The sequence below is a fragment of the Polypterus senegalus genome, chromosome 18 (genome assembly GCF_016835505.1).
Source record: "Polypterus senegalus isolate Bchr_013 chromosome 18, ASM1683550v1, whole genome shotgun sequence".
NCBI classification, from domain to species: Eukaryota; Metazoa; Chordata; class Cladistia; order Polypteriformes; family Polypteridae; genus Polypterus; species Polypterus senegalus.
The window spans coordinates 6,105,306-6,118,687 of NC_053171.1; the positions used below are offsets into that span (position 1 = coordinate 6,105,306).

Sequence of the window (13,382 nt, forward strand, 5' to 3'; positions counted from 1 at the left end):
CTTTTTGTTTTGATGTATTGTGCCTATGTGACCACACGGTAGTTAATACCCAAACTATTCTGAAGCGTCATTTGCACCGATTTGTGGTTTTTGTATCTCATATACCCTCATATACCTTTACCGTAAGAGCATCCCTTACCTACGATCAGAAGAAAATATGAAGCTGATTTTAAATTAAACGTCATTGAAGTGCTGAAAAAAATTAGTAACTGTGCTGCTGCAACAAAATTCAATGTGTCTGAGAAACTGGTACGAGATCGGAGGAGGCAAGAAGAGGAGAAAAAAAAGGTCACAGTTTTGAATGGCCGTATAAGTTGGGCTCTGATTTTATGATCGATTTTTCGTGTTTCAAGTCCCGACTTATATGCGAGTTTATACAGTAACCAATAAAAAATAAACCCAGAGTGTTCAGCTCCATGTTTGTTTGCGAGAGGATCGATTACCGAGAGTCCCAACACGATTGGAGCACATCACGTACCAAACAGCAAAACTAACCGAATTGAGACAATAACTGCACGTTGTGACACGTCGTGAGCTCGGCTGTCCTCTACACACCCGTGGACTTCGTTACGCGTCTCGTTATTAACTTTACCGCAGGATGTGCTTCTCCTTACCGGGTTAAGTTTAAATAATAAACGTTGAAAGTCTGACTTTCGTGGAGCGCTGAATTTTTCAGTACGACGGTTTATTACAAAACTGGACCCACAGGTAAGTAATTATGCATTAAAGCAACACTCAGAATTTACAAAGTGCCATTTTATTTGCCGACAGGTAAGCAGAACAACAACCTCTTAATGGTTCTCTTCTGTGCAGGATGACCAATCAGGGAAGGGCCTTGAGATAAGCTCAGACCAATCAGAACGCCATTAGCGTATCGTTTTCACCACCCACATCATGTCACTGGTGCTGCGTTTCCAGATGTTGGAATCACAAGGCCAGCGAGGCCGAAAGGTGAAAACGAAGAGAGACGTCCGCATTGTTAACGGGCACCTTGGCAAGACGCTCTGCTCTGGCGTGTTTCAGACTGGTTTACTTGAAAATTTCAAACATTTAAATCTTTCTTACTGGACACATTGGATGATCTGCCAAGAGGGATGTCGTTGGCAATTGGGGCATTTTTACGCTTTTTTTGGTTTCTGCCACCTCGTTCTTGCAGGTTTTGCGTCACCACAAATATCCCTGCACGGGTGTTTCACGTTATTAATTCAATTAGAAGATAATCGGGTTTATTTATCGATAAGCGCATTACAACTCCATGTTGTTTCTGTGTTGCTAGGATACGCTGCTCCACCGTTGTGACCGCCTCCTGGTGAGCCCAAAGCGTCACGTCTCCGGTGCTTGGCACAGCGTTTGAGTTTGTGTATTCGGCCCTTGAACAACTCGAGTCCTTTGCTGTGTCCCGTGTTTTATTTCTTGAGGTTCACGACCTAAGCAGGCGGCTCCTCAGTCTCAGAGTTAACGCCTCCCCCCGCCGTTCCTTGTTTCCACTTTTCTTTGGTTTTTTGAGGGGGGCTTCAATTCAGATCGTTTGTCATGTGATGTGCGAGGTAACGAGCTAGCAGCACGTGCGTCCAACCTTCACTGTGGACTCTCATCGATGGCTGTGGGTAATGTGACAACAAAGACACTTGGACCCTCGTCAACGCTGCGGTCCAGCCAAGTCTCCTTCGATATTTGTGACCAGCGTAACAGACGTTCATTTACTGAGCAAACTCAAAGGAAGTCGAAATGTTTAACTGAAAAACAGACGTCTGTGTAAAGACAGATGAGGTAGAAAAGTTTTACAAACGAGTATCAAGTTACCAACAGCTTGAGACCGGGAGTCCCGCAGAAAATTCAAAATGTTTCACTGCACAGCACCCGTCAGGCAAAGCACAGAAGTTAGTGAAGGTAACGCAGAGATCCTAAGGGACCAACCAGAAGTCAGAGACGCGTGTCGTAACGTGGGCCGGGACACAGATAAAAAGGGGGTCCCTAAGCCGTCTCCACACTCCTCCTCCTCCATTTTGATTTACATTCCTTTGTTTCAGTGTCCAGCGAGTTTGGATGCGTTTCACACACAGAGGGAGATGAAGAGGGTGTGAGGGTTGATCTGACTGATCGGGGGGGCGGTGTGTGTGTCAGTGTTTACGGCGAGTGTCTAAATTACCAGCAGAAGCGTTTCCCACAGCGTGCAGTATTTCGGTTGCTCCCGTGTTTGGTCACATCATACGCACGTTACCTCAGGTGAAGCCCCCCAGGATTTGCCTGGTCCTGCTCGGAGACCACCGTTTCTAAAGGTCTCGGGTTAGACCGTCGTTTCACTCCGCACCAGACTGCGATTTTTCGTGTTCTTCTTTCGGCTGCTCCCGTTGGGGTCTCCACAGCGCATCATCTTCTTCCATCTCTTCCTGTCATCGTCATCTTGCTCTGTCACATCCACCCCTCCCCCAAGTCTTCTGTCACATCCACAAACCTAAAACCACTCGAGTTTCAAAAAGCGTCTCCAAGTGAACTTGCTGCGATCGACGCCCTCGACGTCTCCTGTTCGCCGAGTCTTCACGGTTGTTAACGATTCTGCGTTTCAAATCTGAAGTTGACGCGATTGTGGGAAATGAATTCATAGAAAAGCGTACTTTGCAAACATTTTAATGATTATTTTGGAGCATACACATTTGAAAATAGTTCTGTTTACTTCAAACTGCAACTTGAGTTAAATAAAGTTTTTTTTTTAATGTACAAAGAAAATACAAGGAAAGCTTAGCTTAAGTGTGCCTCGCACCTAAGAACCAGTGTTTGTTTCTACAGCTTTATTGTAAAATGACACAGAAGCACTCGGGGGGTTTGATCTTCACAGCAGGGCATTCAAGAATCCCAAAGGGACAAAAAAGAAAAGAAAAATAAAAATGAACTCATGATTGTTTACCGAAACGAGAGAAAAGGAAAACAAAACAAACAAACAAACAACAAAAACACTCAAAAGTAACGCTGCTCGAGCAATCGACGCGGACGCAAACGGAAAGGCAGGCGGCCTGCCTGCCCGCCGCCCTCGCACTCCTTATGGCTACTCGATCGTAACGCAAGCGGGACTCGGACCACCTCGCAAACTGCCGGCGACACGGGGTGGAGAGGAGACGAGGACCGAACACCGTGGCGGACAGGCAGACGCGGGACAAACCGTACGAAGTAAACACGACGAGAGGACAGAGGAGCCGCCCTGGCGTCCGTCTCACGAGCCCTTGAAGCAGAACACAGTGCTTTGTGTCGCCTTTGCTGGCCACGTGGGGGTACAGGATTGAAAGGTGGGATGGGGGGTGCAGATAATTTCCCAGCACTTTTCAGCAGCAGCTAGTAGTGTTAATGTAACTTTTTTTTTTTCATTTTTCCTTTTTTTTTTTTAAATTTTTTTTCCCCCCATAAGCCCTGGCGGAAAGGAGAAGTCTTATCAGGGCAGACGGGATTTTTCTTCTGCACACAAACACAACAAGCTTCTCGATATCCGGTTCAGCCAGCAGTCCATCCTTCTCGAGCAGGGCAGGGCCCTTCAGTTCAGATGAAAGCCTTTCTCCATGGTGGCAGCCAGAAGACGCTCCCTCATGATCTCCTCCGACGAATACTCGGGCAGCTTCAGGTAGTGGACGCAGGTGTTGACAGACGGGTAGCTGGCGTCCGTGGCGTCGACCTGCAAAGACAAAGCGAGACACGTCGGCGGTCAGCGGCTCGTCGTGTGCAAAGAATAAAGCAAATAACACAGCTGGCACTGAACTGGTGGGAGCGCAAGGGTTAGGACCACACCTGAGAAGTAACTGGAGCAGTCGGACCTGAAGGAATGGAGTAAAGCGCCTCGAGAAAAGAGCGCCATTCTGTTAAAAACGACAGACAGACATGAAAGACACTATATAATAGGTAGAGAGTGTAGTTGGCAGGAATAGACAGACAGAGATAAAGTTGGTAGGAATGGATGGACAGATAGATGTGAAAGTCACTAGATACACAACTCTGACTGATAGACGGACAGACAATTTATTGATGCCGAGGGAGAGTTAAGACAGGAGGAGGCTGGCATCAGAAATGGGACACTGACTGGTCGACTCAGAGGGGTTCATCATTTGCATCACTAATATTTTCTTCAGACGTCTTGGGTCTTTATTCTTCTGCCTGTAATTCTCGGCTGCTGGTCACTTCCTTGCTTTTAGTGCCCGTAGTGCACACAAAGTCTGATGACTCCAATGTCAGATATTACAGGGCCTCGAGTCGTGGAGGAGTCGCTCGTTTCAGAATTTCCTGTTGTGGTGTGAGGACTGACTGACCGCCTTGTCTGTCTGTTCCCAGCTGCGCTAATTCGTCAACAGCAGCCAAGTTGACTTGACACACAAAATTTCATTTGCACCGACGTGTACTCGGCTCCTAGAGACCTCACTCGACTCAAGATGCAGCGTCGTACGATGTCACAGTGTCTTTGTCGGGCATCACATCAGTTAATTACGCGATGGTCGTCGTTCTTGCAGGCAATGAAGGTGGCACCAACACTATGTTCAGGTAATGGGCCAGGTTAGAGCCAACGTTGCTAGATTGCCTTGAACACGACCCCATCAATAACGGGGAAAAAAAATCAAAGAGAGAGAAAAGAAAGCAAAGGCGGTAGAAACGCAAACCTGCGCCAGAATGGCGGCTAAATCTAACAAGGCATTAGTGACGCTTACATCCCTGCTGGCCTGGCAGACGGTGTGTCTGGTGCCGCCGCAAACACGAACAGCACGATATCGTCAGGCGCTGCCAAATAAATCTAACAGCCAACAAACAAAAGAGGCAGAAGACGTTTGTCAAGAACCGCGAGATCAAAGCGCCTCCCTGGGATGGCGGCTCTTTATCTTTAGCCGAGTCACAGGTCGTCTTTCTTTCTGTCACTCCATATTTATTTATTTATTCAGTGAGATCCTAAGATCAAATCGATCGACAGATTCCCCCTGAGGTCTGTTTTTTAAATGTTTTAGTTTGCATTCATAATTAATTTATGCGCGGTGGCCGCTTTGCCACTCCTGCTACTTCCTAATATTAAAATGTTTGAACGTGCTGCCATGAAGTCTCATTTTTGTACCAACTTCACTTTGGTCAGCGCGACCCAAACGCCCCTCCAGATTACCGTACCTTTCGCACAATGGTGAGCCGGGGGTGAAGGTTGGCGAGTCCCCCAGGTGGAAGGGTTGAACATCCCGTCGTAAACTGCAAGAAGGCCTTCCGTTCGTCCGATGACATGCTGCAGAGGACCCTGACAAACCGAACAAAGCCAGCACTGCAAGGAGACAAAATGAGACAATCCTGTTAGTTCACGCGGCGAGCCGCCGGACCTCATCGGGAGGCGTCTGCAGAAACACAAGATATGAGGCGGTGACGCAAAAGATGGCCGCCACGGCACTGCAGGACTCGGCAACAGTGGCTATGGAGTTAGTAGCCGCTCTCATGACGACTACACACGACTACAGGTAAACACGGGGACACCTCCTGTCCTTTTTGACGTTCATGTGGGGACACCGGACTTTCTCAAGTCATTAAAAACGTCATCTCAAACTCCTCCTTATGTCACGCAAAGAAACCAAGAAGGATGACTTGTGTGATGCTGAAGGCGGCTTACTGTCCGATCAACATGAGCACAGAAAGTTTTAGGTCGACTCGGAAAGGAAAACGAGGATGAGATTTACAATAAAATTAGAGACACGATGGCAACCCGTCTCTCCAGTACATGCGGCTTATTCTGCAACCTTCAACTCAGGGTGACTGGCAGGTCTTTCCACCAATCAGCTTTCTTCTTTCATGATGCATGTGCTCCGCCCTTATCTGTTCACATTCTCTGTATGCCACTTCACGACCTCCACGGTACACCTGATGAAATGGCCGCTAAATCTTGCCAGCTTGTTCATTTTTACACAAAGGCCTGACAGCACTGGATAAATAATCGGTCAGAAGTGAAATCGAGGTGGCACACATCTGTCTGCTAACGTATCAGGTTCCTTCTTTATTACAATGGCAGGAAGTTAAAAGTAGAGAGAGGCAGTGTGGAGGATGCAGGTGGGAGTCGGAGGTTTTCTTACTGCTCAGCTGAACAGGAAGCCCCTAAGTTCACAGCCAGCGTCTCCATGTGAGAGTGTAACAGTGTGCCAGTGTCATGGTGTACTGCGAACACAAACCTAAGACTCATGAGTCGCATCGAGGTGTGTGTCTCGCCCTGACTTCCTCTGGACACTTCCCACATTAGTGCATTGGGGAATGGCCAGAGGGGCTGGGTGGTCTTTTGGCCTTGAACCTCTGGGGTCCAATATGTTGCTGGCTGAGATGTGTGTTTTCAGTCACCTCCCTGATCCTCTCACCACAGCACCAGACTTCATCAAAGTAACCGATACAGACATGAGACTGGCCAACATAAAGGAATACGGCAACCAAAAGTTACACATTTCTATGTTACTTACCATGTAGTTTGGGGGGTTGAGTCAAGTTTTAATTCAAAATGGAGTTCAAGTCTATGGTGTCCAACACTCAATGCCCATGAAAGGACCTCACGCTACTAGTGTTACATAATCACGTCAAGTCAACCAATCGTATGCTCACAACGTCCCAAACACGTGCATTTTTACTAAAGTATTGACGTCAGCCGCAACTGGAAAGCGTTCTTGTCAACTAAGATAGAACTTGAATTTGAATTGAAGACCCGCCTCTTGCCCCTCCCTCATTCACTGGTTACGAGTCCAGGCTGACAGCAGCTCATTTATTGGCTAACACTGTGATTGACGTGGTGGCGACAGTGCAGAGTTCACGGACAAGACGAGTTCGAGACTGAAACTTCGAGAAAAGCGAGCAAAAACATCCTCAGGCAGAGAGGAAGACACTGCGCGCCTCGGACTTGTGCACAGCGGAGATTCTTCAGCAAGCCGCAGACCAAACCGGCCGAGCAGACCCACAGCCCACCACTCAATAACTCCGAGGTGCTCCAGTCGCTGCTCTGAACACACATTAAACAACGAGAGGCTCGGCTGCAGCGGAGCACAGTCCTTCACAAAGCCGTTTTCTGCAGTATTTTAGTGAAGATGTGCACGTTTGGGATGTTCTGAGCAGACGACTGACTGGACAGGCCGATTACGTCTTTTTTTTTTTTCCCCCTTAAATATTTTGATGCTATGTGCTAATCTACCAGACCCCTTATCATCTCCCAGTCCTCCATAAAAACAGCTCCGTGGGGGGTTAAGCAGCATATAACAATAATGATTTTGGGGTGCAGAATTTCTTTTAACGGTAATTGAAGCTACTTCTGGCGGCTCTTGCATTTCTGTTACTTATTTGTATTGCGTCTCCAGGTTTTCTTTTTTGTCGAGCTTCACTTCTTGCCGTTGACGTGAATGTTGTTGTCGGACTGCAGAACGTAAACATTTGCAGATTCCTTCAAGTCGACCCAACGTTCTGGAAAGCTGATCAAGATATTAAAAATGTCCAAAACCTTTTCCTATTTCATCTCCTTTCAAAACCCTTTCCGTTCGGTACCAGCAAGTCAAGTCACATACCTGTCACGCGTGTAGCCCAACTTGGGCTCCGTGTAGTTAATTATGTCCTCGGCCGTCCATGATGGCGACTGATTTCCACACAGAATCATCTGCACCTCTTCGTGACTGAAGGAGCTCAGCTTTTCCATGGGAAACACTCGGTTGAAGCCATCTTTAAAAAAACAAAACCAACCACAAATGTTATACAATAAATAAATACTGCTGTAATTCTTCACTCCGATCCATAAGAGCCATTTCTTGCGTGTGGCCCCCCGTCACTCACAAGTCACCCCCCATTTTTATCTTTGCTTTGCACCTTTTCTCTGGACTCCACACTTTATTTTTTTCTCTGTCAATCTACCCGCACAACACTTCCTTTCATCTCTCGATGGTCCTGTGGTTTTCCTCCACTACCTTCTCCTCTCCGCTGGCAAATATTTTGAAGAATGTGACATTTTCTTCCAGAAGCCCCAACAATCAAATCAGCCAACTCACTATACTTCACAGATAACTGTGCCCCGCTCCTTGAGGGTCTTTCTCCCAATTCACTTTGTCATTAACATTTCTTTGGTTTGCCTGGCACCTTCCACACGTCTTGGCACTGCCCTCCGGTCACAGATGAGGCCGTTTCTCTCTTCGTTTCTGTCGGTAATCATCGCTCCTATTCCTCAAACTCTTACTTATGTTGGACCCTTCACAGATTTCTCTCACCAGTGTGAACTGCTCTGTCTTGGCACTCAGGTGACTGAATAACGTCTTGCGTCTCACTGGAAATCTCCCAATGTTCTTTCTTTTGATCACTGATGATCCTCCATTTTTTAGGTACACTGAGCACCTATTGCAGTAGCCCGAGTCCATCAGTCTGCCTGCATGAAACAACTCAGACCCCCCACCGTGGACCAATGATGTTGAAATGTGACAATTACTCTTCAAGGCAGTTTGTTGAGAGATAGTTCAATATTTTTTAACTATCTTGAACAGACTGCACTGCACTGTAAATTTCAAAATGACCCGCTGTATAACATTGTAGACGCGTTCTGTGTGACTTCAGCTATGAATTAGTTTACTGTTTCAGTTTTACTTTCACAGCAGTTACACCCACTTGTATATTTTTCCTCTTTTTCCAGTCCAATAGCTGCTACTGATGGCAAACAGATCCCCAGTACAAAAGTTAACAAAAGCACCAGACAACTGCGTCACTGGCTGCTCGTGTGCACATGGGACAGCAGTCCTGCACTGGCGAGCTGAGACGGATGGATGCACGCAGAGAAACCGCCACATCAGTAAGTTATTTCTGCTTTATGAAGCCTCCCCAGCGGCTTCAGCACAAGCAGAAGAGAAGCTGTGCATCGGCAACTCAGTCCACCAGATGCTTTAAATAAGTAACGGAGAAGTGAAATGATATTTTCAGAACTATAAAAGTATAAATTGCAAGCACGGAGAACAAACAGTTATCTAGATATGAATGAAGGACCCTGTGGCATTTAAGTCGCTGAGCACAGCAGAGCACAGAACAAATAAAACTTTTACTTTGTATTAATCTTAAGCCTCACAGCTCCGTTATCCAATAGACTGCAGCTGCAGACAAGACACTCTGAAGCCTCGGGTTCATTCAGTGACGCGAGACAACCTGAGGCCCTAAGACGACGCCCCTGTCGTCTGCATTCTCTTTAGACCCCGCCCACTCCCCAGCAATCTCATTTATCACCAAACCTCAGAAGTAAACATTTACTTAAATACGACGATATGGTGCTAAACACGTCATACAATTCAAAAGCTACAAACTTTGTGTTTTCAAAGTAACACTTGAGAGTAAAACTTACGATGTCTACGTCAGAGGTAAATGAATGTATTATCTGTAATAAGAAATGGTCTAATTTTATTATGATTAGATCAACCTTTATTAATCTCGTGGGGAAATTAAAAAAAGAAATGCAGATTTTTGTGTGGAGAATAGAATCGTAGAGTAATGATGACTGAAAGTTTACACGAGGACAACTCTGACATAAATGTGCAAAAGTTTTCCATCCTTTCAGAATGAATGCTCGTGTTTGTGTAATGAGCTTTTTTTATGCAGTGAGGTGCGCACATCTGTCTGTCTTTGCTGCAGCTGGGCGCCATTCCCATTACCTGCAGTTTATAGCGACTGACTTGTAATTCAACTAGAGTGACCAGACCTCACCAAGTACGGAAAAACCTCACATGTCACATCTTTCAAGTTTTCAGCATACTGAGCAAACGATGTCTCCGCTATAATTAATCTCTTTCATTTTTCCTGAGCTTCACACACACACACACAATATCCTTTTTTTTGCCATAATTCAACACCACCTGCCATTTAAATCACACAGTTGCAGCATTTAAATCACAGGGATTTAATACGAAGTTTTCATTGGTAGGCGGTTTTTCCTCACTGGTCAATGGAGTGGCTGGTATGTAAAATGCAGAGTACATATGAGCTTCTTCCATCGCACTATGACCAGAATGAAGACATATTTGGCCATCACTATCACCTTGTAACACGAGGAAAGACCTACTAACTCTGAAACCAAAAAAAAAAAACTAAATTTTGGGAAAAAACAAAAAGTTCCGAGGGTTTTCCGTTGCACGAAAGATGTCAGGGTGACAGTGACAGTCCTGATAAATAACTAAAGAATATCAAAATGTTGCGGTTTTAACAGGCTGCCCATCTAATAAAGCAATCCTGTGCCAACTCAAACATCTTTACAAAATTCCATGGGGCACAGACCCCCTAACATTACCCCACCGAATGTCGTAAGACCTCGGCCAAAACTCTGATGGGGAAAAGGTCCATTAAGAGGTTGTGTTGAATTTCAAGAGCATCGTGAGGACGGCTGACAGACGGTCCTGCCATTTATTCATTTCAGCTTCAAGCTGTGTGTGTAGACCGAGGCGTCTGTTTTTTGTATTTTTGATTTTCCGTGCGCTGATGACGAGGAGGTAAAGCAGCAGTTAAAACAAATGAGGAAGGGCTTTACACGTAGGCATACAACATGCCACACGAGTGTCCAGATTTGGGCCTCTGAAAATCTGGTCCCCCTCAGGGTGTCACACTCACCTGGTATCCATTAACGGTCACTCACTGTAAAAAAAGTTTGCCCTTCATGTCTGTCATTTCCTGACGTTTGTTACATCTGAGCAACTTTGCCAGTTCTATTTTATGAAAATGACAACCACCAGACCTGCTCAGGCAAAGATGGAAAAACCAACGGGATTATTTATTTAATTAGGGTTATGTTAACGGGCACGGTGTGCGAGTGACAGAGTGGTTCGCTGTGATGAACGAGAGTGCTGATCAGGCCCGTTTTCAGCCTTTTTGCCCCCAGTCCCAGTGTGAAAGCCCCCACCTCTCTCCCAAGAATCATGAAACGGCTTGAGAAGGTTCTAGAGCCGACCAAAGGAACTCCGTCCACTGGGGGCTACGGTGCCTATACAGTCCTTAAACGCACCTGAATGTTACGTCATGCCTCCATTTTCTAACTTTGTACTCCTATTCATTTAGAAGTCCTACTTCTCGGTCCCCTGAGACCTGGTCTACTGGTGGTCTACCTCCGTTTACAAAACTGAAAACTTCACTATCTGATGCCCTTGGACAACACAGTTGCAGCACACTTCAGTTCATCTGCCGGTGCTCCCGTTGCTTTAGTTACTGACTTATCTTCCTCCACATTACTGATGCATTTGTTGATTTAGACTCGGAGAGGTGGGTGGCCTTGTGGGGCACTACGCTGTTTGGGGTACACGCATTTCTTCTTTTTCAACTGGTATGTGTGAGAGAGTTAAACTTCCTGATGCAATAAAAATAGCTAATAAAACATGAGCTTTCAAGTCTCACACATTACTAGCATTACCAAAAGTGATTCAATTCCAATTGAATAAAACTCTCCCTTGCTTTCCCACAATCCCCAAAATTACACCAAGTATAGAAGTCTGCTAGCGATTGGCTCACCTCTAAAAGAGTCCATCTGTTTCTGAATGCCGGTGTGCATACAGAAGTCGAACATCAGTTCCACGTATTCTTCTGCATTATCGATGGATACCATCTAACAAGCGAGAGAAAAGTTACATCTGCAAACTGAACATTTAGGACAGAATTTTAACATACATACATAAATAAAGCAAGTCTGCCCACCTCATCTTCACCGTTGGGTTTCAGATCAACAACTGAGAATCCATGGACCTTTGAAGAAGGGCAAAACTGAAAATTCAACCTGAAAGATCGAGAATTAAGAGATGAGTAAGGTGGCATGCCATCCGTGCAGGGAGACACCCCATGGGCTCAGTAGCTATTTAAGATGTCTCGTGTGTGGATCTTGAATCTGAATCTCCCACAATAAACTTAAGTAAAGCCGGTAGCACGTTAAATAATTTCTGGTTGGTGAGCAAAGTTAGTGACTGCAGTTGCCGGACCCTGTCGCCTTCACGAAGATGGATTACAAAACTTGGAACAGATGGGGAGGACAGATGACAGCAGTTTCAGATTTTGCTGGCACGAATGCAGTCTCGGCCCTTTCTGCGGTGGTGATGGGATATTTTTCTGTTAGACTAGTGATGCATTTTTGTGCAAATATCATTAATCTTTAATACGCTTAATGATATCAAATGGGTGTTGAAACCTCAAACACTTTTACCCGAGGTTACACAAAGGACATGCATGAGTCACATTTGCTGGTCTCAAGATTTACCATCTGGACTCTTAACCACGAGCTCATCTCCACAAGGTCACAAGCTAGACGTTAAAACGATTGTCGCCAGCTTCGGAACAGCAGCCCAAGGGGTGGTCTTACAAAGACTGCAGCCCAGCCAAGGCTGGGAGTCAAGTGAGACGGGGAGACGCAACAGCACAAGACAGCGCTGCAGACGGTCAGCAAGTGGGTGTGACGTAGACCCCTGAAGGCTGGGTGGGACAGACTGAGGGCTGGCCACCTGACGGAGAGAACAGAGGCTGAAGTCACCTATCATGGTGGACTTCTGATTCTGCCAACACTAAAATGCCACTTGTAAAAAATGCCTTCGGTCACATGTCTGTCTCTACACAGTAGCACGAAATGCTGATGCAGCGCTTGTCAACCCTCTCCTTTAAGTATATTTTGGGGGGTCAGTTCCCCTTCATGAAACAAGCGCACAAATATCAGGCGAGTAGGGAATGCCCCCTCAAGCAAGCGCAGATACAAACAGGAACAAATATTGAGCAGTACTGCTGATTTTTTAGGCAACCCACTTGCACACTTTGGGGGGGATATCTGAACATGACAGCGGCCCACCCAGATGTACAATGTACACAATGCAGTGACAAGGACCTCACAAGCAGTAGAGAAGCTCGTCTGCCTCATGTCTTGTGTTTTATGGACCACAACAATGGCAGACACTGCAGCTGAACCCATTAACTACTACGACAGCACTGGCTCCGCTAGGCAGCACGCTATTGGCTGTAAAGCCATCACGCCGTCAGGCCTAGTGATTTCCAGTCGTGTAATGACGAGATCGGCTTTAGACTGGGTTCTGCCTGAATGTTCTCAACGCGTGGTCCAAGTGGGTGTCGTAATCTCTTCCGTTATTGAATCAGAAAAACTGCTAAATTAAAGGTGATTCTGTTCAATCATGCGTTTGTCTCTTCCCTGCTTGACTATTGCAACTTCATTACACTTTGCCGTTAATCGTCTTTAGTGTGTCCAGAACGCGCATGAAAGCCGAATCCCGTCACCCCAGTCTTAGCTTCCTGTTCTCCACAGGACTGGTTTGGCCCTCTTTAATGTTACTGACCTCTTTTACTCTCACCCTCCTTCACGATCACCGAGGTCCTCTGACCAGGAGTTATTGGTTAAGCAGAGTTCTCGAGGAGGCCATACTTTT

At 46.1% G+C, this 13,382-nt stretch overlaps 1 protein-coding gene across 9 annotated transcripts in view; it reads right to left on the minus strand.

Moving 5' to 3' along the window:
* Positions 1–2,612: 2,612 nt before the first annotated feature.
* The window catches only part of hectd1 (HECT domain containing 1), a 90,481-nt gene continuing 79,711 nt past the window's right edge, over positions 2,613–13,382 (minus strand). For all 9 annotated transcript variants that reach the window (XM_039742353.1, XM_039742361.1, XM_039742358.1 and 6 more), the window contains 5 exons: positions 11,662–11,740; positions 11,479–11,572; positions 7,530–7,680; positions 5,128–5,272; positions 2,613–3,661 (listed from right to left, as the gene is read on the minus strand). In XM_039742353.1, coding sequence (XP_039598287.1) covers positions 3,524–3,661; positions 5,128–5,272; positions 7,530–7,680; positions 11,479–11,572; positions 11,662–11,740 — 607 coding nt within the window. In that variant the 3' untranslated portion in view covers positions 2,613–3,523. The remainder of the gene's footprint in view (positions 3,662–5,127; positions 5,273–7,529; positions 7,681–11,478; positions 11,573–11,661; positions 11,741–13,382) is intronic.